General features: G+C 41.7%; 1 protein-coding gene across 1 annotated transcript in view; it reads right to left on the reverse strand.

Moving 5' to 3' along the window:
- Nucleotides 1–5447: 5447 nt before the first annotated feature.
- The window catches only part of BBOX1 (gamma-butyrobetaine hydroxylase 1), a 607727-nt gene continuing 588467 nt past the window's right edge, over nucleotides 5448–24707 (reverse strand). The window contains exons 7-8 of the mRNA XM_078684208.1: nucleotides 18573–18739; nucleotides 5448–7264 (exon numbers count right to left, since the gene is read on the reverse strand). Of these exons, the coding sequence (XP_078540334.1) occupies nucleotides 7101–7264; nucleotides 18573–18739 (331 nt within the window). The 3' untranslated portion in view covers nucleotides 5448–7100. The remainder of the gene's footprint in view (nucleotides 7265–18572; nucleotides 18740–24707) is intronic.

Below are 24707 nucleotides of genomic sequence, written 5' to 3' on the forward strand. Positions count from 1 at the left end.
ATAAGGAACCCAGGAGAACAGTTGAAGGGGAGAAGGGAACTTTTGTGAAAAATAATGTTTATACGATGCCAAATTGATTGCCAAAAGGCATAGATATTAGGGCAATGAAATAGCATGTGAGTTAGATCAGCATTTGGGTATGGGCAAGACCAACATTTAGACGAAAGATCTGGGGAAAAAGATGTCAATTTTGCTGGAGAGTATAATAAACGCTGATAAATGAAATAAAGAGTTTGGGTAGTGTTGGCTGCTCTTGAAGTTTTATGAATCTTTAACCATAATTTATCCCATAAAGAAACAGACCAGGATATTGACAAATCCTGTTCCCAAGCCAATTCAGTCTTTGTCTGAAAACTTTCAGAAGGTGATAAAAAAACATTTATGAATACGAGAAGCAGAAGGAGAAGTATTCAAAAGCGGAGAAATTGTGGAACAAGGAGTGGGAAGGTCAGGAGAGGAAGGGAGTAATTGAAGATAGTCTTGAAGGGCAGGGAGCATGAGATCATATTGTTTCCTAAAAGAATTAGGAAGAAGGAATTGAGATTGAAGATCAGAAAAGGTTAAGGGAACATTGTCAAGCAGGAGTTGAGAAATCCATAGTAAGCCTTTGGATCTCCAGGATGTCCAGAAAAAAGTGCGATTTTTGATACGAAGTAATTTGTTATGCCAAATACGTTGTTGAGGTAAGGAAGTAAGAGAAGGGTATGAGGAAGGTAAAAGGGGAGTTAAAAGATGACGTGTATGAGCAATAACAGGAGAGTGCAGAAAAGAAGCATTAGCAGTAAATGCAAGTGTTTCAAGGAAATCAAACGGCGAGGTAAGGGATTTTTCAATGGATAACCAAACAGGAGGGTGTGTGGAGAATTCAGTAGATAACCATTGAGAAGCTTGTCGGAGAGAAAATGCATAATGATAAGATTTAAAGTCAGGGAACTTATTATTATTATTATTAGGGGGTTTTGTAAAGCGCCTGGTGTACGCCTACCGGCGTGTCCCCGCGCTATAAGTAGTGAGGCAAGCAGTGAGACAGTCAACACCACCGTCTATCGTCTGAATAAGTAAGTTTTAAGTTTTGTTCTTAACAAAAGTTCAGATGACTCCAAGCGTAACTCTGACGGAAGGCCGTTCCATTGCTTCGCTACCAAATATCTGAACGACCTTCCTCCCATACGCACTCTCCTAATTTTAGGAATTTTCAGAAGACCCGTGCAGGAAGAGCGCAGAGACCTTATAGGCTCATATCTGGTCACCAGGCTCTGTAACGGGACAGGGGCTTTGCCACCCAAGATGCGATGACACGTGGCCAGGGCTCTGAAATCCACTCTGCTCCTAACAGGAAGCCAGTGCGAAGCTTGGAGTGCTGCCTTAGAGGGGGATCTTCTAGGAAGCCTTAGGATAAGGCGAGCAGCAGCATTCTGCAGCACCTGTAGACGCTTGAGAGCCTTTCCCGTGGCCCCCAGATACAGCAGATTGCCGTAATCCATACGAGCGGTAACCAAGGCATGCACCAGCGTCCGACGAGCAGAAATGGGCAGGTAGTCCAAAACCTTTCTCAGCGTTTTTAGGACTCCAAAACAAGTCCCCACCACACGTCCAATCTGGGGGCCAAATGCAAGGTCAGCATCCAGCCACACCCCAAGGTTCCTAACTTCCTGGCAGGGGACAGGCGTCTCTCCCAGGCAGGGCGGCCACCACGCCGACGTCCACACCGATGGGCATCCCCCCACCACGAGCACCTCGGTCTTGCTGCCATTAAGTTTCAGGCAGTTGGCGGACATCCAGGTTGCCAGTTCTTGCATGCACACTCTGAAATCCTCCGCCCTCGGACCGGGTGCGCGCGAAAGGGAGATGACCAGCTGAGTGTCGTCGGCGTAGGACACCAGACGAAAGCCATAGCTTTCCACTATGGTCGCCAGCGGGGAGACATACAGATTGAACAGGGTCGGGCTCAGGGACGAGCCTTGCGGCACGCCCTGGCCCAATCCAATCTCCCTGGAGTAGCACGCTCCCTGGCAAACCTGGAAGCATCTGCCTGTCAGGAAGGATCGAATCCACCCAAGCGCAGCCCCTGAAACTCCTCCCTTATTCAGACACTGTAGCAAGGTGGAATGAGCTACAGTGTCGAATGCTGCGCTTAGGTCGAGAAGGATCAGGGCCATCGTCTGGCCCTCGTCCACTCCCTGCCGTAAGGATTCTACTGCCATTAAAAGTGCTGACTCAGTCGAATGCCGCGGACGGATTCCGAACTGCGAGTCATGAAGCAAGGAGGCTTCCTCCACAAAGCCCATGAGCTGAAGGTTTGCAATTTTTTCAGCAACCTTTGCTATGTAAGGCAGAAGAGAAATAGGGCGAAGATTATCCAGCCTATCATAACTAATATTGGGCTTTTTTTGCAGCGGAAGGACTACCGCCCGCTTCCAGGCCTCAGGGACAGAGTGAGTCCCAAAAGAGATGTTCAAAAGATGGCGGATGTATGGCTCCAACGTGGGCAAACTGGCCACCAAGCGCCTAGGGGTGGTAGGATCTTTTGGGGAGCCTGATTTTATCGGGCGGGGTGACAAATGCAGTCAGCATCTGATGTCCCCCCCTAACCCCACGATTCTCTTCAATCTCAGAGGCTATGGTTGCTTGACTAGGGAAGGCCGAGTAGATAGTTGCCACTTTATTAGCAAAGAACTCTGCTACTCGGTTGCAGCTATCCACCGTACAGAATTCCTCTGGGACTGCTGCTGGCTTCCCAACCGAGAGAGATTTATAAATTGAAAACAGTTCCTTTGAGGAATTCCCTGCCTCCTTGATCCTTGTATCAAAATGTTGTTTTTTTGCCTTTCTAATTAATCTGTGATAGTTGCGCCTGCTTACAAGATAATCCCTCCTAGTTTGAGCCGCATAGTCTAATCTCCACCGTCTTTCTGCGCGTTTACATGCACTCTTTGCCGCTCTCACCTCAGCAGTATACCAAGATGCCGATTTCAGGGCACGTCCCTCAGATCTAATCGGGGTGAGCGGGGCAACCAAGTCTAGCGCAGCCAAGATGCGCATATTCAGGTTATTATTAGCTGTCTCCACGTCCTCACCCCCCCGGGACACCCCCCTTCATAAGTGCCTCACTAAATCTGTCTTGGGAGAAGTTGACCCATCTTCTCCTTTGGTGATGTAGTGCTACCTGTTCCGGTGTTCTTGTTACAGGAATGTAGATCGAAAAGGGCACTAAGTAGTGATCTGACCAGGGCATAGGTACGGGAGTAGCAACCTTCACTTGTTCCCAGTTGCCAAAAATTGGGTCTAGCAGGTGGCCCCGTAAGTGGGTGGGAAGTTTGCCTAACAACTCAAGTTGAAGAGCACTCATTGCTTTACAAAGATCCCCGGCCATCTTATCCCCAGGATCGTCCAGGTGTAGGTTAAGGTCACCCAACACCAGGAACTTATCCGTGCACAGGGCAACCTCTTTAGCGCCTTCGACCAAGCTATCAACAAATTCTGCAGCTGGGCCAGGAAGCCTATATAACAGGAGGCCTTTCACACTATACCTCCCGTTAACCTGAATGGAGTATTCTCCCGCCTCACTATTCTTAATATCCATCGGCTCAAAATGGCAGCGTAAGCCTTGTCGGGCCACAATAGCTATCCCTCCACCTCTCCCCTTCGGTCTGTCTTGCCTGATCAGGGTATAGCCCTCTGGAATGGCTTCAAGGGCCTCCGTTGAAGAATCACAGTCCAGCCATGTCTCCGTAAGGAAGACTAGATCCCATCGTCTTTCACTAAGGAGATCATGGATGTCCAGTCTATGCCCACGCAACGACCGGACATTTAACAGGCCACAAACCAGCTTATGATGTTCTTTCTTGGGCGGCTAAGGCCGATCGAAAGAGAACCGGCAATGCTTACAACCCGAACTCTCCTCAACCGATAGGCTATGCAGACAAGATCTGCTAGTGCATGAATTGCGGAGGGACAGCAGGTCGTCTCTGCTCCAACATAGATGACCCCTCTTTGGCGCAGGGGGCATGGCCTTGGGCCGCAGTCGGCCGCGGACGGGCGCAGACGGGCTTGACTTAAGCGCGACTTCGGCGCGCCTTCGTCGTGCCCGCTGCGCTCCCCTGCTGCGCGTTCGTGGTTGCATCCGCCTTTTAACCCTACAGCGTGAGTGCCTCAGGATCACTAGACCGCTGACCGCCCTCCCCCCTGCGCACCGGAAGTGGCAGTCTCGACCTTCCTCGCCCTCCGCGCAACGGTGCTAGCCACCGCGTCGGACCAGGGCGGGAAGGAGGAAAGAGATCAGCCCTCGGCGTCGGAGTCTAACAGGTAAGCTTGCAATTCAATCCTGCAGAGCGCCTTTCCCAGGGAAGCCTTAATCGCTATCCCGTGAAGCCTCTGTGCCAAGTAATCGCAGCAGCGAGTTTTAAAAGTAACTTAAGACCTACATTGGTTTTATCTTTCTTAAGATAAGATAAGGTTATCCGTGGGGGTTTATTTTTCCAGGGTTTATTTTTCCAGAGAAATTTCAATAAGATTGAATCTATTCTCTAAAAATAATAACCTGGGATATGGACAGGTATCATAGAAAGAGAATATAAAATTATAGGAGCTAACTTCATTTTAATTGAATCCAGTCTACCCCACCACGAGAGAAAGAAAGGATGCCATCTGGTAATTGAGTCAGTCAATTTTTTGGTGATATACTCGAAGTTGAATTTTAAAGGTATCAGAAATAGAAGATGAAAAACATAATCCTAAGTATTTTAATTTAGTCGGTTGCCAGGAAAAGCCTGTTTGATCGAAGTAATGACGCAGACATAAGACATTAAGGGGTAGAACTTAACATTTATCTCGATTGAGGCGATAGCCTGAAACTTTTGAGAAAGTGTCAACCTGACGGAGGAAAGAAGGAAGAGAAGTATCGGGATTAGTGCAATATAATAGGATATCGTCAGCGTAAACAGACAATTTAACTTGGCTGGGACCGGGGTTATTACCAGTAATTTGAATGTCTTGTCTTATTTTTGTTAAAATGGGTTCTAATGCCACTATAAACAACAAAGGGGACAAGGGACAGCCTTGGCGAACACCTCTGGAAAGAGAAAAATTAATCTGAGATTCTGCCATTAGCAAAGATAGAAGCTCTAGGGCCAGAATATAATGTGGAAATAAGGGAGATAACTTTGGGGGGAAAGCCTATCCATTTGAGAGCATAAAACATAAAATCCCAATCAATCCTGTCGAACGCCTTTTCCGCATCCAAGGTTATGGCGGCAAGCGGGTAATATAAGGAAGAAGCTTTGCTAAGGACATTAAAGAAAACTCTAGAGTTATCGGAGGATAAACGTAATTTGATGAAACCGGATTGTTCTGGTCCAGTGAGTTCAGGTAAAATGGGGTCGATACGTAATGCAAGTAACTTTGCAAAGATCTTATAGTCCGTGTTTACAAGAGAGATGGGACGATAGTTTTTACAGAAAGAGGGATCTTTATTGTCCTTGGGGATTAAACAAATCATAGCTTCTTGAAAAGTTCCTTGGGAAGAACCATTCGCAATAAAAGAGTTAAATAGGAGAAGAAGGTGAGTGCCCAGAATTCTAAAGCTAACAAAAACAGTTTTCTTAAAAAAGGGTAGTGCAGATAAAAATCTAGGGGAATACCACGCAAACAATGGTCATTTCCAACATGCAGTATGAAACTTTAACAATCAGGATTCCTTTGGGTGCTGAACTGTTTTGTGACAGCAGTCAGTGCTGCATTATAGTAGTCAGACCCAGTTTTAGGCAGCGCCTGAACATCTTATGCACAGCAATAAAAAGGTTGATCCTGCTTCGCCTGGAAGAAGGTTCAACCTTTTAATTGCTGTGTTAGTCTCTTGTAGTGCTGTGAGGTAGTTTGCAAAGGGCCATGTTTGCACCTGGTGACAACTGTGTATCAAAAGGCTGGGGAGCAAGGCAAAATTGTGACATGAAGTAAAGTGTCCAGATGATGGAGTTGATATATGGTAATGGTGGTGATCCCTGCACTTTACAAGCAATGTCATCTATTCGTGGACCATATTATTCATTTGACAGGTGCACTAATGGACATGGATTAAAGGCAAAGGCACAGCACAATAAGGCACACAGAGAAAAACAGCAATTCCTGCAGCAAAATGTCTTTGATTCACTGTGTTGTCAGTGCCGTGGCCTTAAAGCATGTGTGGGTGTCCTCAGAGCTTTGCATGCAGGCTACGGCATGATAGGATAAGCCACCTCCAGATGCTGTTTGTCACCACTGTAGTCAGTATATGGGCCGCTGTACCAAAAGACTGGATGGTGGTACCAAGTGCAGCAAGCATTTGACTTACAGGAGAGGTGACGTGATGTGGTCAGCTGCGGACTGCGGACTCTGCCTTGGACACTTTTCTAATAACAGGTCAGGTTACCTGGTGCATTCCCCTGAAAGCACTGGCTATATGTTCTAGTGTCTGAAGCTGAAATGTTGGCACTTTGCTACAAACAACAAATGTAATATCTGAAGTGAAATTCAACCAGAACTTGCATTTTTAAATAGTCTGATTTTACCAGCGGAGTGTCATTTTACTGCATTTCAGAGTTGTTTTTCATACAAAATATATTTGTTAATTGTTTACCACACAAATCACGTAATGGCATGCAACAGGTCAAGGACCTTGAAATTCACATAATGTCAGGGTGTTATGTAAACATAATGTAAGAGCTGCCAGGTGTACCTAGATTTAAGACTGGTGCAACATTGCCTAACACCTCGTTCAATTCATATCGATCTGACCATTAGCTTCAAAGCCTGCTGTTTCAAAACAGAAACAGATTTCAAAAAAGTGCAATGAAATTAATTTATATTTACATATTGAACAATACCTAGATTAAAATAAGAGAAACTAGAAGATCATGTAAGAAGTTCAAGTGTCTTTGGAAATTATTCACACCAGAATACGATTCCTGAAAATTATGGTGCAGGCAGATAAAATCTAAACAAATGCCTCCTTAACAAATCAGTGCTTAGCCATTTCATGATGCTATTACTGTCAAGGGGGTTAAACGTCACCACTTCATGTATCTGAGGACAATAATAACTATACTAAAATATGAGTGAAAAATTCATTTTTCTGCATCCTTGAGTGCCTGCTTCAAGCAGCGCAGTCTGGACATGACCACGTCCCAGTCCAGGTAACATCCTTCGAGGTGCCGCTGAGTCTTGCTAGCCGGCTGGTAGCTGCGTCGCCCATGGAGGATTCGCCAGTTGTCAAATGTCACTATTTGTCCTACAACAAAAATAAGATGCGCATACGTCATCAATAAACTCTTGGGGGATTATAGAAAAGGACACAAAAGGTCATGTAATCAAAATGAGCAGTTGCAAATAGCAGCTCAATGCTTACACAAGGTTTAGAAAATATCCCTTTTGAGTTTAACTTATTTAAGGTGACTTATAAGGATTCGAAGTTCATAACCAAGTACGCAAGTGGATTGGTGCATCTTATTGGAGGGTTTTAATAATAATGCATTTCAAAAAGGACATGATACTATTACTTTTCTACTCCTTTCTGGAATATGGATAAACGCAGATAAAATGAGCAAATATAAATACAGATGTGAATGTAAAAACAAAATAGATAGTTCCGACCTTCTCATAAGACAGAATACAACAGAATACTAAATAATGCAATGCAGATATGTTTCTTCATATACAAGGCTTGTACGTTAGGATATGGGAGAAAGCAGTGATTTCATTTGTATAATGTCAGACCTAACCATGAACTGTTTTGTCTTGTAGAGAACTAAATAGTTGGAACTAAACTTCATCTTGTAGAATGTTTTGATATTTGTCTACATAATACTTAAAATCTGCAAGGCCTTTGTTTAAAAGTAACTTAGACAGTGGAAGCTTTCCGTTCCCATGAAGACATCGTGCCCTGATTGGAGGAAGAGTCCGGACTTAGGCAACATTATGTCACTTGTAGATATCAAAATGCCATAATAGTGTGTGTGCCTAGGCTATTGTGTGGCAGACTTCCCCGTGAGCTGCCGTCCATACTACTACCCGGATTTACTGCACACTGAAGCTTACTGCTCTGAAAAGACTTTTCGAAACTCTTCACTGAGCTATTTACTGAGACCCCTTTATTTCCTCTTCGCCAGATACCATGCTTTACTAATAATAACTCCACGGAATGTTCTAACTGTCTCTTTAAGATGAGTGCATTTAAGTTGCTTTAAGCTGTATGCTTAAACCTCGCAATTTGAGCTTTTTATGGGTTCAGAATACCTTTCTCATCATAATATTTAAAATAGGCAATTACTTATAGAAAACACTTTATGCTATATATTCTTTATTGTATTGATAATTAAGTGATGCCAAAAAAAAACGTACCAAAAGATTTTATTAAAACCCTTTGAAAATTCCATAAATCTTATCATTGACTCTCATCTTTACTTACCTATGTCTAAGCACCAGAGACCAAAGAGCAATAGAGCGCAAGGACTTTTTTTTATAGAAGATGACACAGAAATTCTAATATTGTAAACGAAATATTTATTCTAGTCTCTGCGTCAGTAATGGTGTACAAAAAGTTGCATCTAATGTGCTCCTTACTGTACTTCATGCAATATAATGTACCAGCTTGTTAGTCTGCTTATAAATAAAAAACAAAGCCTAACTGTGTGAAATTAGTAAAGCACACTGCAATGAGGGAAAACGGAATCTGCTAAAATCAAGTAACTGTTTATTGGAATATCAAAATGACCAGATGGAAGAAAAGTTCATAGGCTAGCTGCCAGATTTTTACCACGTGAAGTACATACGTACGCAAAGGCCACATTACGTAGATGAAACTGGTATTACCGAATCACAAACAAAGCAGGGGTGTTGATGCAATGATGTAATGAGTGACCTACATTTAAAATGTTGATGTGAAACTACACCACTACCAATTCATCAAAGCCAATTTTAGGGCTCTTACCTTCCCTTTCCCACCCCATTTTGAGAGGAACAATCCACTGACAATTTTCAGTTGGGGAAATGAATGTAAAGGTGTTGGGAATACAAACAAACCTGACGATATGTGGGGGTGCACGTGTTACATGTGTACTGCCATGGAATCCACCTATCCACTCATATAAACCGATTTACACTTGAACTTCCCATCGTAATTGCAGATTCAGATTTTTGTGAATACATTCATTTATGGGGGCAAACTCGGTTTCTCCTCTTAAATGCTGCTATTTGTGCAAATATATTTTCTGCAACCCTAATTTCACTCTAGCTTCGAAAAAAAAGCGTAGCTGGGATGTTATTAAATAATTTGAGGAATTTAAGAGACAGTAACATTGTCCTGAGTCAGAGAGATTCTCCTACTTTCAGGTTCAACATTGGCACTACACCACACAGTGAAAGGAAGGGCTTTAAGAGACCACAATAGTGTACTTCTGTATCCCGTGTTCATACTTGGAACACAAGGAATAATGTACTTTCATATACATGTAATTATTTTGCTTTGCCCTTTCTGCTTATGTTATAAAATCTAATAAAGATTTTTTGAATCACAATAGTGATGAGGAATGGATAAGGTGAAGGGGGCACTATAACCACATATTATTTAAGACTGACTCGCATCCAGAGAAGTGATCTGGTCAGAGGAGATAGGAGGGGGTCCAGTGAGAGAGACTCAGCGGCGAATGATTTACAAGCAGATTCACAAACCTGCTTGAAGTGAGAATTGTAGGAAAGAATTTGCAAAGACACTATGTATTTGCACCACATGACTGCAATCAGCCCTTGTAGGACAGACTGGGGTCAGATAGCTGTTGAAGGTTGTGGGTACCAGAACTCTACAGCACATGATGTGGTGTTAAACAAAATGGGAGGAGGATTTCCAGGCTGTGGACAAGATGTTCCATGTCCAGGCACTCAGAGAAGTGGAGGTCTTTTCTTCCTTAGATTGGTAGCGCTGAATGCAGATGGGAAAACAGTTGGTTCTCACTCCGAGGGCAGGGATGTAGGCTTAAAAGTGCCTAGTTCCAACTACGGGATGACACCAATGCATTTCCCAATCAGTAACTGTTAGAAATGGGGGTCTCTAGTTGGCAATGGTTTGCACCTTTGTCCAAATAGGGACCCTTGCTTCTGGGCAGGGAAAGGGGGATACACTTCCAAAATAACCCCTGCTCACCCCCATGGTAGCTTGGCACGAGCAGACAGGCTTATCTCAGAGGCAGTGTGTAAAGCATTTGTGAACACATACAGTAACACAGTGAAGACACTACAAATGGACTGATCACCAGTTTAGAAAAATAAGTAATCTTTATCTAAACAAGTCCAAAACGACAACAATCCACAATAGGGTATCCGAAAATAAGACTTCCAAATGGTAGAAATAGTTTAGTTCGAGCAAGATGTAAAGCAACACTTTTCCAACAGAGTACCTGAGATGCGTCACGCAAAATAAACAAATGGGGTCGCAGGGAAGGCGATGCGTCAGTTCCTTACTGCAGGGGAGGTGGTGCAGCTGTTCCTGACTGCAGGGGAGGCGATGCATCTGTTCCTTACTGGAGAGGAGGGGATGTGTCCGTTTCTTACTGCGTTCCTGTTATGATGCAACAAGATGGCGCCTCAATGTGTGCCGACGATCAGTTGCGATGCAGCGAAATGGCGGCTTGATGCGATGCGACATTCAGGACGATGCGTGAACGTTTGCAGCCGCATGGCTGGTGCTGCGACAATCTTCTTGGCGCTGCGTGGGGAACTTGGTGTGGATGTGGCCCGCTTCTTCTCCGGTGCTCGCGAAAGCGTCGGGACCAGGTGCGGATGCAGCACGCATCTTCTCTGTGACTCGGTGATGCATCGGGAATCGGTGTGGATGTGACATGTTTCTTCCTCGTTGTGACTATCTTCCAGCTCCCAACAACAAACAGTCTCTAGAGGTCCTAAACAGAAGCAGGCACCTCTTTGCTGGTTGGATTTCTCAGCAAGGAGATTCAGGAGAGCTGGTGGTGAAGTCTTTGTGTCCCGGAGACTTCAGACAGGAGATAAGCTCAATTTTAAGCCCTTTGCGATCTTCCTCGAGATGACAAAGCAAACAGCAAAGTCCTTTTTCTCCTTTCATTGGCAACAAGTAACCACTGAGGGCCAACCCCAAACAGCAAACAGCACAGGGGCAAGAGGTCACTGAGAATCGGATCTTGCGGCACAGTTGAGGAGAATGAAAGGGAGCTGGCAGTTTCATTCCAGTCCACTTGGATTTTAATTCAATAAGAAAATACACTGTTTCGAACTGCACCCACTTGGGGAAACCTCTTCGCATTTATCAAACTACAGGTTCCAGCATGCCAGAATACAGACTCACCTGTGAGTGTCACGTGGGTCACATGGGTAATCACATGGGTAAAATATGAGCATGCAGTTAATGGCACCTGTGCGAACTTGTCAGTCAGAAGCAGTGCCATCCTCTGATGAAGGAGCCTCCCGGCTCTGAAACGCGTTTTATATATATATATATATATATATATATATATATATATATATATATATATTTGTTTTACTTTAAAACAATTAATAAACTAATGATTTTCATGTATTTTATAATTTAAAAATTATATATATATGTACGTGGGGTAAAAATTACTATTCCCACTCCAGTGAGTGCAACAGTAGGGAAAGTGTTGTATAGCGGAGGGATTAAATGTACTATTCACTCTCCAGTCAGTGCATCAATAGAGAAAGTGTTGGATAGCGGAGGGATACCATTTATTATTCCCACTCCAGTGACTGCAACAGTGGGGAAGTGTTCGATTAAGGAGGGGTCACATTTATTATTCTCACTCGAGTCAGTTCCAAATTAAAAACAAACAAAATATCACCAACAAAATAAAAAAAAAATAAAAAAAAAAATATATATATATATATATATGTTTAACATTAAAATACAAATATATTAAGTATTACAAATTAAAAAACATAAAAACATATTATAGTGTTAAATACACATCACAAATATGTAGAAAAATTATAGTAAATAAAATAAATAATTTTCAAACAAAAAATATTCTTATGTAGAAATTATTTATTAACAAAAACAGTAATTATTACGTACATTTAGTTTATTTACTTCCTACCAATAACACCACACAACTCAAAACCCAAATAAAAAAATGTTTTTCCAATATTAACATAATTAATTATCAATTCAACAAATATTATTAATTAAAAACCAAATTAAAACACATAAAATGTAATTAAATTCCCACCCGTTACATCTTTAATCCCCACATCCCACAATCAAAATTAAAGTGTAAAAAAATAATTACACAATTGAAAAAACAATTAAATAACTAATAGAATTTTACAGCTAATTATAAAGTAAGTAAAAATAATGTACTCCCCACTCTTAACCCCTATAAACTCAAAAAATAATTAAACTATTACCCTAATTAATTATCAATTAATTAATTTTAATTATCAGCCAACTAATAATGAATTAAAAATAAATTACTACCCACCCTTTACCCCTATAAACCCCACAACTAAAATTAATTACACAATTTCAATATTTAATTGTCAATTAATTCATATTCATTAACAAATAATTATTAAATAAACATAAATTACTTCTCACCCTTTATCTCTATAACCTCCACCACCCACACCTAAGATGAATTACACAATTGCCATAATTAATTGTCAATTAATTAATATTAATTAACAACTAATTATTAATTCATTAAACATACATATTCCCCACCCTACACCTCTATAAACCCCACAACACGCAGCTATAATTTAGCATTTAATTTATTCAGCCTCCCCCCACGGTCCCCAATGGAGTGGATGCCCTGGGTGGGACCAAGGCACCCACAAGTGAGATCGTACCCGGACAAAGTGTTTGTGTGGATGGATGAGGGGTTGTGTGACTGCCTGTATGGATGAGTGAGTGGGTGAGCCAGTGGCTGTATGGGTTAGTAAGTGTGTGTGAGGAGCTGTATGGGTCAGTGAGTGTGTGTATGGCTGTGTGGTTGAGTGAGTGGATGTGTCAGTGGTGTATGGGTGAGTAACTGGGCATGTGAATGGCAATATAGGTGAAAGATGGGGTATATGATTAACTATATAGGTGAGTGAGTGGTTGTTTGATTGACTGTGTGGGTGAGTGACTAGGTGTGTGAGTAGCTCTTTGTGTGACTGACTCAGTGTGTGATTGGCTGTATGGGTGTATGAGTGGATATATCAGTAGCAGTATTAGTGAGTGAGTGGGTGCAAGAGTGGCTGTATGGGGTCAGTGAGTAGATATGTATGTAGATCTATACATCAGTGTGTAAGTAACCCCGGACATAGTACTACGCTATGCTAACGGAGCTTACGTGGTTTGTACTAATTTGCACTCCGCAAATTGCACGTAGCACAGTACAAAATCTGTGCTTAATCATGTAGCGTAGCAGATAAATCAACACCATCCTCGGATGCTATAATAAAGCAATTTTACATGCTAAAAGGCTTATAACCAATTCACAAAAGTGAACTTTTTCAATGAAAACATTAGGCAATGAGAGAGGTGATGATTTTGGTGCCCCCCCCTAACCTAGGGTAGGGGTATAAAGATAGAGATACTCATTTTATAACAACTGGCACTGTGCAAGATGCCATTTGCAATTATTTCACAGTGCAGACAAGTACACAGTGCCATCAGCTATGCTACGCAGTACTACATGTAGTTCATAGTATACTACGGGCAGCTACGTTTAGTGCTACTACGCAAACTATGCCCATGGTTACGTGTAAGCACTGCTATGGGTCTGTTAAAGGTTGTGTGGGAGTGGGTGTATGAAAGGTCCTTTACAAAACAAGGCAAAAAAGATTGGTACTTCTCTTAAATATACAAATGACTTTGTTGACTTGTTGCCTGGCAATCCCTATTTTAACAAATATATTATCCAGTCTTGTCGCAAGTATACAGGAGCCGAGATCAAACCTTAACGTATCGAAGACTTCAGAATTAACTGAATCAAAGAGAATCTTTCGGAAGAAGATGACACATATCTTAAAACTTCCAATCTCAAATGAGCGCAATATGAAAATACAAGGCATAAAGAAAGAATTCAAGAAGAGGAATTTACAGATAAAGCGGGATAGTGTGGACACCGCCTATGCTAATTATATCATGCTATATCGACTAGGAACGAGCAAGCATTTTGGTCCCTGGTGGCTCATGGCACAAATCCATATAAACAGCCAGATTACTTTTTTGTCTCAAGCAATAAGTGGGAAAGTCACATAAAACCTTGATATAAATCATCTGTTATATTTGAATATACGACATCTAATGCGGATATTTCATTCGCAGAAATAACCGAAGATGAAATTGTCAAACTAATAAAGAGTTTTTGCTCATCCAAGGCAGCAGGAACCAATGTTATCCCTATAGGCTTAATAAAGTTCAACATAACATTTTGGAGTGCGATGTTAAAACAGCTGTTTTCACAGGTAATTAAATGTGGAATGATACCATCTACCTGGAAAGAAGCGATTGTCCATCCAATTTACAAGCGAGGCCCAAAAGATGATCTGTCCAGCTACAGACTAATAGCATTGTTGCATTTTGAAGGGAAATTGTTTGTGAAGCGAAGCATCGACACTCAATAATATTGTTTCATTGGCCGTGATAGGAAAAAAGGCAAGCTTGCGGAAGATAGGTGATACGCCTGCTTTGTGAATTATTCCACAGCATTTGACAAGGTCTTAAGCAAAGCAGTTTCCTCGCCCTGCTGCTATTTTATTTGTATATTGCAGATATAGATTTGGTGTTAAGTTCAGATATGCGTGCGGCACCTAAATTAGGTGACAAAAAAATACCATTCCTAGCATATGCAGATGATTTAGTAATTTTATCCTTAACTCCTAATGGATTACAGCACCAACTGAATCAACTATACACATATAACAAAGTGAATGGTTTGATAGCTAATTTGTCTAAAACAAAAATTGTGACGTTTGGACAGTCAACATAATCAAAAATGTGGACTTTAGGAGAAAATCCAAACGAGGTAGTGGACCAATATAACTACCTCGGTGTAACATTTGACAAAAAGTTATCATGGTTAAACCATATGGTTAGTAAAAGTGTAAGATCTATAACTATTACAAAATCAATCGCGAGATTCATAAAAATGTTCGGAGGGAATGCAATAATTCCATTACTAAAAGCTTTACAAATGAAAATCATTCAGTTTTATTGGTATGCATCTCCTGCCATGAACAAGAAAGTTATCTTTAAGCTTCAAAAATATTTTATGAAATGTGTACGCACCATACTCCATCTACAACAGGCTACGCCACAATGTATGATACGGTTGGAATTTGGCCTAAAATCTAAGGAAATGTTGCATAAGAATAGTTGTGTTAACTATATTATTGACTGTGCTAAGACTGATTCATGCACACTGAAACATCTAATAATGGAAGAACTCCGTAGTAAAAAAGTAAGAGATCTGCAAATATCTAGTATAATGATGGAAATAGACTCCTATGATCTGCCTGATATACAGGCGATGGGGCGAATGACCAGGGATGTGCGAAAACATGTAATACGTAAAACACTAAAGTTAAAACAGTGGAATTTAGATCTTTGACAAGCCGGGAAACATAAACATACAGGCTTATAATCGATACATATACCTTGCCGGCTCAAGAATACTTGGGATGGAATCTGAACAGTTACATTAAATGGAAATACCTAAGGTTTAGACTATTTTATATTCCGATAGGGGGAGTTCGAAGGGACTTGGAATCAGGCTCTCAGAGATACACAGGTATGTCGGCTTTGTGGAATCGGCAAGGACCTCTTGAACATTTAATATGCATCTGCCCGAGGCTTTTGCCTGTACGGAGGACATATTTACGCCCCGTGTTTAATAATGCAAAAATAATAACAACAACGGAGGCTGTACGTTATTGTTTAAGGCTCACAGGGGAAAGTGCAATTAGAAGGATAGTTCAGTTTTTAGAACATGCCTATAAAACATTGAGGGGCCCATTAGGATGTCCGGTGGATCGCCACTGCCATGCGGGCGTTGGCAATGCGCCCAACATCGTTTGCCGCCCGCCACCCATTTCCCTCCCGCCATATTAGTATGGCGGGGGGACCGCGGCGGACGGAGAGATCAACCAGGGCGTAAAACGTTTAATATGGTGGCGGTGTCTATTAGACACCGCCAGCCATATTATGATGAGCTTTGAGGAATGCCTTTCCGTGGCGGCAATGCCACCAGGGAAAGGCATGCAGAGACTCCCTGCGGGGGCCTGTTGCGGGCTCCCTGGGACTCAGGGGGGGTGAGGGGTGCACATGGGGGGTACCTATGGTTCCACCCTGCATTTCAAAGTGCAACATGGCAGGCACCGCGCGGTTCCTGCCATGTTGTGCTTTGAAATACACAATGTGCCTTTTTACCAGTACCATTTTACCAGTGTGGCGGGCGGACGCATCCTAATGCCCAAGGCGGGACCACCGCTCCGATGGCGGGCGGTCCCGTTTTACACGGGGATGGCGGGCTGACAAAGTCCGCTCGCCATCCTAATGGACCCCTACATGTTTAGACAGCTTTTACTATATGTATATATATATAGATGCAAAAACAGGTAGCATGATCTATATATGTATTTTATTGGATACCACGCACAGAAATTATGTTATTTTTTAATTCTATTTTTTATGCCTGCTTATTCTCTATTATTGTAATCAAATGATTAATGCAATAAAGTATGTTACTACTGCTAGCTAAACAGCACTACAAATCTTATTAAAAAATTATTAAAGCAATATTGTACAGCTAATGTACAGTAAATCCCTTGCTACAAAATCTGAGCCTAGCAGAGAGACTGTTTACAATTCTGCAAGACCTCTTTTATGGTTTACATGGCTTTTAAATGGCAGGTGTATCTGACTTTTGTCAGCTTTACGTCAAGGACCTTAGGACTCTCCGCTTTTTAGTGGACATTAGATTTACCAGTTTGCCGAGAACTCATGAATGATAGCATTTTCTTTATTAACTCATGAAGTTTCTAACTCATTGAGTCAGTTTTATCACTGATGAACACATAGCCTTTCTTATTTGTATTGATTTTCCTTTCACGTTGACTTATCGACTGTCCTTGATGAGAGGAACCCCGATACTCCCATCTCCGCTCCTTGACTTGCTTTGGTTCTTCCTTCGCCCTCCCCTCTTGTTAACTCTTTTTTGTAGTTGTAGTTTGAAGTTGAATTCATTTTTCTATGAATTTGGGTTATTTTTCATCAGTTTCCTTTTCCCTGAAAGTGGGTGAATAGTGAGTGAAGATCCCATGAATTTACCCCATGATGTATTGCGCTCGTTACATTTTTCACTTGCTGAGTCAGCACTGGGGATAAGTCAGTATAAACTTGAACTCAAAATGCACTGGTTCTTCTTTTACCTATTATATATTGAATTTAGGCCAAGATAATGTATATCTTTACCAATTTTATTAGTTTTAAATTAATGCCAACCATAGTGCATTTTTCTCATAGCAATGTAGTATGTTCTGATTTGCAAAAATTCCCTTTGAGAGAGTGTGACAAACGTGCAACATATATATAAACGATTACATGGTTTTGTATGTATTTTACCATACTTACATTGTAATTCTATATCTGTGAACAAGAGAATAGTTTGATTCTTGGTTTTTTTAACAAATTGAGTTTATGTAGTTTCCTATTTTAAATGATTGGTTCACTAATGTCCTTCCTGCTGTTAAACCTATTTTAACTATGAAAATAAACTCAAAGTAAACATATGTAATTTACAGACCGAAAATTGTTACACATGAATACCTATACATTGAAATAGAAAGCAAAAATATATATAATAGCAGAAGCACTAATTAAAGAATGGACCCAACTGCACTTGTGAGGCCCTATTCTTTCATAAGTGCATAATGACTTTAGTCTTTCACAAATCCTGTTTTTGTGTTTGTAAATGGATTTACACACCCAGGGGCTTCGAAGGAGTAGTTCTCCTAATGTGGGTTGGAAGTGAAGGTCACACAATGGTTAAGTCTTGGAAGTGTGAGACCACCCACATCATATGCATTTTTGGGTATTCAGAAACTGACCTCTGAGGCAGTCCGACTCTGGAAATGGTCAGACATTTAGTCCTGACAAGGGTAAAAGTAGACCCCTCTCATGAAAAGTAAGACAGAGAATCCCTCAAAAGTTGGTGAGGATGTAGGGGAAAGGATTTCTCCACTGGAAAATAAATTCCAATTTACGACACATGTGAGCAGCTGCTTTTGCTCACAGAAGGACATTGTAAACCAACTGATGGAGCTGATCCAAACTGCCTCATTGTTCAAGGGGGATGTCCCATAGCTCCTTTGCCTGTATTCTTTCTAGTGCGATTTTGTGATATATTTATACTATGGACATGAGCTATCAGGGCAGATGTAGCTGCCAAGTCAGACCGAAAAAAAAGAATGATCCTTTACTAAAATTAAGATAATAGTGAAGAAGTAAAAAAAACAACTCTCGAAATGCAGAAGACACAAGCTTTTTAAGCGACCCTAATAATTACCAGGTTTCATCTTGTAACAGAATATATTGTCTGGTACATTCATGAGATTAACAAACTCCTTCAAAGCTGAATAAAATGGTTGAACTTCTTCAATTGGTATGTCGAAGATAGAATCTCTTGTTGCATTATTAAAATTGATGCGAAAGACCTGCTTGTTATCATCCAACCTATAAAAGAAAAACAGAACACATTAAACAGTATGTTGTACATGCTTCAGATTTATGTCTGATTGTTTTGTGATTATCACCATATCACATTTGTTTATTTCTTTAATGACTTACTGCTCTGAGGGGCATTAGCGGGATTTACATGAAACATTAGTATTACACACAAATATGGAGAAATCGAGCAGTACAGTGAAGTTACGTATTCTATAAACTGTGAGAGGTAGTACAGTTAGACTATGAAAATGACAAAGGTACAATAGATGAATTATGATAGAAAAGAAAACTGACAGATGGCAATAGCAAAGATTTTTTTATATACAGGAAGGGACTCCTTCCTGTACATAAACAAACCATGGCATTTTGTTTTTTCCATGTGTGCTGCACAAGGAAGCACACATGGAAAAAGCAAAAACAAGGAGAAATAATGCATTTCTCCTCATATCGCCAATTTAAGACTAGGATTTTCCTGGTCTTAATTTTGGCACTGCCTCCTATGTACGCCACCCTTGTACATAGGGGGCAGCTTCAAATACAATGGGTGTTATGGTGGAACACCCACCACAACACCCATTGCATGCCCCTTTGACACTAAACATAGTGTGAAAGGGTGCCTTATGTACAAGGCAGCGTTAGCCACGTTAAGTGGCTTAAAGCTGCCATGTACAGAAGGCAAAGCCCCTAACGCCACGGGAACGTCACAAAAGGTGATGTTCCCGTGGCCATAGGGGCTTGTACATATGCCCTAAAAGCTGGTAGCCTAAATCCACCTCGGACCTCTTTCATTCACTACCTGACACTTCCTGCCCCATTATCTCACTCTTGCAAGTTCCTGCTTTCTCTTTTTTTGACATTTTATCCATCTTTCTCTTCTTCCATCTTTCTGTTTTGTTTGTTTTTCCCTCTCTTGCTCTAGGGAAATAACTGATGTGAAAAATAAGTGCCCTGTCCCCAAAAATAAGTACCAGTGCCAGCCACCAGCAGCAATCGGTTCAAATTAAGCACTATGGGCCAGATGTAGGTAGCCAAATACCGGTCGGTAACGGCCGAATTCGGCCGTTACCGACCGGTATTTGGCTTTTGAGATGTAGGTGGGCAGTTATTTACAGAATCGGTATATTTACCGATTCGGTAAATTTACCACTTCGGTATTTTACCGAATCGGTAAACATACCGATTCTGTAAATCCATATGTAGGTGACACTCCTAAGAGTGCCACAGGCCCTTCAGAGTCTGTATTTTACCACCCAATCCTATTGGGTGGTAAAATACCGAATTCAGGTGTGCATGCACATCTCTGCATGCCCACCTGTGCAATGTGACACACAGACATGCCCTTAGGGCATGTATGTGTGCCACATGTCACACTAGCCTGTACTTGGGGTGCTAGAGGGTGTCAAAGTGACACCCCCTGCACCCTTGCAGAATTCGGTATTTACCGATTCTGTAAATACCGATTCTGTATTTCCCATTGATTCCTATGGGCTTCAAGGCCCATAGGAATCAATGGGAAATACAGAATCGGTATTTACAGAATCGTTAAATACCGACTCTTACAGATTCGGTAATTTTTTACCTACATCTGCCTCCTTCCAATTTACCGACTCTTAAATACCGATTCGGTATGAGTCGGTATTTAAGAGTCGGTAAATCGGAATTACCTACATCTGGCCCTATGTGCGTCTCTGAAGTAACTTCAGGTATAGTTGAAAAATTGCTTTTTCAGCATTTTCAAGTTCAATGAGTGGTCAAAATCAGAGAATTCACGATGCTGGTAATAGCGCTAGTTAAGGAACTGATTCAATGCAACACATTTTTCAAATATTTTACAGATGAAATATATGAAGTGATTGGTTCTCAAACCTTTCTTTCTGTCCAGGCTGGTCACTAATGTGATGGGAAAGGAGATTTAGGTAAAGCTTTTTATGTAATGCAAGGTATTATAAATGTAATCACTCACTAAACCGGCACCCAGCAAGAGTTGTTTTAACATTTATTATCTTATGCATGCAGCATAACTAGGACCTCACTTAAATGACAGTGGTTTACAATGTCTTCAAGAGCAAAGAAGGATTACATCAAGATGGGTCAGGGAGTCAAAAATCTTACCAATTAACAAGGTAGCGAACGATGATGATTAATGTATAATTTGCTGACAGTGTTTGAATTTCTCTAGGATACTGGAGTATGTATTGCCTGAAAAGTTGAGCCTTAAGTTGTTTCCGGAAGGTGGTGAGAAGTGTCAAGAGTTCTGAGGTCATGGGACAGAGAGCTGCAGTTTGAGGTGGCAGAACAAGAAAAGGACTGTCTTTGAGGTTCTGTACTTGGGTGTTTCGAAATTATGAGAAGAACAACAAGATATTTTTAATTTTTTTATTTATTTATAAAGTTTTATATAGCGCGGACATGACCCACGGGGGTATCAGAGCGCTTTACAGTACCTGATTATCACAAGTTATACGTACAGTTGTGAATCGTACATATTACAATACAAGTGAGGTAGACATTGCTGTTTGATTAAAAGCAGAGGCAGAGTGCAGACAGAGTCTATGGGGTTGTCAGGGGGCTTTACAGAAAATAATTATCAAAAGTTAAACAAAAAATCGGGGATCGCATATAATACAATATAGGTGAGGTAGACATTGCTGTTTGAATACAAGCAAAGGCAGGTAGGCTTCTAGGAGTTATAGGTTTAGGATGACAATTTATTCATGAGAGACATTTTCGTTTCTTTTTTGAAGGTGGTAAAGGAAGGGATTCTGCGTAAGTCTGGGGGAAGGTTGTTCCAGATCTTCGGTGCGATACCAGAGAAAGCTCTGCATCCAGTTCTCTTTTTGTGGAAGGATTGAGGTTTTAGGAGAAGTGAGCTTGCGCTTCGCAATTGTCTGCCACCTCCCGACCGTTCTAGCTTTTGTGCTAAATAGGTGGGAGTGTCGCTGTGTAAGGCTTTGTGTGTCATGCAGGCGATCTTTAGTTGTATCCTCGACTCGTATGGTAGCCAGTTCAGAGCCTTAAGGGCCGGGGTGATGTGGTTATTTCTTTTTACTCCGGATACCAGCCTGGTCGCCGCATTAAGTGAAGCTCTGAGCGGTGCTAGTTTGTATTTAGGAAGACCGCAGAGAGTGGTGCTTCCGTAGTCCAGTCTTGGTAGTACTAGTGCTTGGACCGCCATTTTTAGATCAGACTGTGGGAGGAAGGGTTTAAGTTTCCTTAAGATGCTCAACTGAAAGTTGGCTCCTTTGGTGGTATTGTAGATTTGTTCCTGCATATTTAAATGTTTGTCGATGGTGATTCCCAGGGATTTTGCGGAGTCAATGATGTGAGGGGCACAATCAAAGGAAGTAGGATGCTTCAGCCATCAGTCTTAGTTGGGTGCATGATTGGAAGGGGAGATGAAGAGAAACTCAGTTTTTTTGGTGTTAAGCATGAGGTGGTTGCCATTGAGCCAACTTTGGGTATTACGAAGAATGGCGTTGAGGGAGATGAAGTCCTCTGGTGAAGAAATTTTCAAATAAAGTTGAGTGTCGTCCACGTATAGATGATATAAAATGTTTACAGAGCTAAGTGCATTAGCAAGGGGTTCCATGAGAAGATTAAAGAGGATAGGTGATAAAGCTGATCCCTGTGGGACTCCTAGTGTGACCAAGGAAGGTTGAGAGAATGATTGCTTCAGCTTGATTCTTTGGGTTCTGTTGCTTAGGAAGGAGGTAAACCATTGTAAAACTGGACCGGTTAGGCCCATCCTTCGTTCCAGTATAGACAGTAGATTGTCGTGTTTAACCGTGTCGAAGGCGGAGGATAGGTCGAGAAGTATCAATAGGCATGATTCATTGTGATCCAGCATTTTTAAGATGTCATCCATTATGTGTGTGAGGGCTGATTCAGTACTGTGACCTTGACGGAAACCGGATTGGTGATTATCTAGGAGGTTGAAGTTCTCGATGTGGTGGCAGAGTTGAATTTGTACACATTTTTCCATTAACTTTGCCAGCGTGGGGATGCTGGATATAGGTCGAAAGTTGTTGAGGTCTGTGGGGAGGGAGTTGGCTTTCTTTAGTATGGGTGTGACCTGCCCTATTTTCAGACAGTCCGGTATGGAGCCTTGCCTAAGAGAGGCATTGACAATTTTTGCCCATAGAGGTAGAATGGAGGACTTTATCATTTTCAATACAGATCATTTTGAATACAGATGGGGGTAAGGGATCGGAGAAATGGTTGGCAGGGTTGATTGCTAGCAGGGTGCTATAGATTTCTTGTTCAGTGATGGGCGAGAATGAGTGCCAGTTGGCATTGTTCTTTGGTACTCCGGTCGGCAGGTAGAAAAGGTCCTTGATCTGTGAGTAGAGAATTTTTTCTTGGTCAGTAGATAGTTGTGGTTCTTTCTTGGATTGAATGTCATTTTCTATGGTTCTAGTCTTTTCTAGGAAGAATTTGGCCAGCTCGTCGCAGTTGGTGTAGCCGGGTTGCTGAGCTCCACTACATTTGCAGAGTTGTACGATTGTTGTTTTACGATTTCAAATAACTTTTTAGGACGGTTTATGGCTCAGCTGAGTTTTGAAGAAGTCTGCTTTAGCTTTTGTGATTTTTCTGTTGTACGTGTTTCTCAGTGCCCTAAGTTGGTGTAGATGATCAGGGGAAGGTGTTGCTTTCCAAGCTCGCTCAGCTAGCCTTAATTTGCGTCGGTCTGAGTTAAGATTCTCATTGAACCATGGTTTGGAGATTTTGGTGGAGACATTTTTTTCTTGAAGGGGTGCTGTGGTATCCAGAATTTCAAGCATAGTGGCATTGTAGAAATCCGTGAGATCTTGGACGTCGGCCATATCTGCTGATGGTTTCAGGGCGGAATTGCAATGGGACATCAGGGCAATAGCATCAATATTCCTTATATTCCTTTTCCATTGTTTAGATTTTGTAGGTTGGTTTCCTTTTGGCGTTACCTCGCTATTGATGGAGAAGAGGATATTGTAATGATCAGTCCAGTCACATGGGGAGATGGATTCTAGCGATATGATGTTTCTCTTAGCTATGATGAGGTCTAAAGTCTCCCCCTTGTTATGGGTTGGGCTGTCACAAAATTGCGATAATTCCTGGGCTGCCAGAAAGGATTTGAGGCTGCTTACATCGTGATCGCCGGTATTGCTCCAATGGAGATTGAAATCTCCCAGAAAAAATCTGCGGCACTTGTGAGTTGGCATTGACTGTAATGACTTCCATTAGCTCATCGATGAACCTTGGATTGTCGCCTGGGGCGTGGTATATTATGTGAAGTTGGCAGATGATGCCCTTGCCATCCGAGATGTTGGTACGAAGATATTCACAAGAGGATAGGTATATGGTGTCTGATTGTTTAACTGTGATGGTGTTTCGATGGATGCAGGCAATCCACACTCCGGGTTTCCCTGTTCTATCCCTGCAAAATATATCATGACTAGGGGGGACCAGTAGGTCCAGGATGGGAGAAGAGGAACTCTTTAGCCATGTCTCTGTGAGGATGATGATGTCCAGAATTAGGTCATAGATGACCGTAGCATGTTTGTCAGCCGATCTGCAGTTGATTAAAGCACACTTTAATTTGCTAATCGGGTGAGTGACGGTTGATTGAGTTAAATTGACCTTTGTGAGGTTTTCCCTAATTATCGATCTGTGGTTGTGAGTGGGTTTTCTGTGTGGGTTGGGTCGGATGGCTTGGATGGTGCAGTCTATGGACTTGCTATTGTCAGGATGACTTGTGTATGAGGCGAGAAGGTCGTGTAAGTCGTTGTCAGATAGACCATCCTTAGATCTCATTGGATGATCCGGGTCATAATGGGAAGGTATTTTACTCTGTGTTATAGTGACTGGATGAGGAGTCGTGGATAGGTAACTGCTGGTGTGCTGTCTAGTTTGGTTCGCTGTGCTAGTGGCTTTATTAAAGTTTAGGAGTTCATTAGTGATTGAGGATAGATTTTTCATCTCATCCTTGAGCTGGGAT

Source organism: Lissotriton helveticus, chromosome 3_2 (assembly GCF_964261635.1).
Source record: "Lissotriton helveticus chromosome 3_2, aLisHel1.1, whole genome shotgun sequence".
Classification (NCBI taxonomy): Eukaryota; Metazoa; Chordata; class Amphibia; order Caudata; family Salamandridae; genus Lissotriton; species Lissotriton helveticus.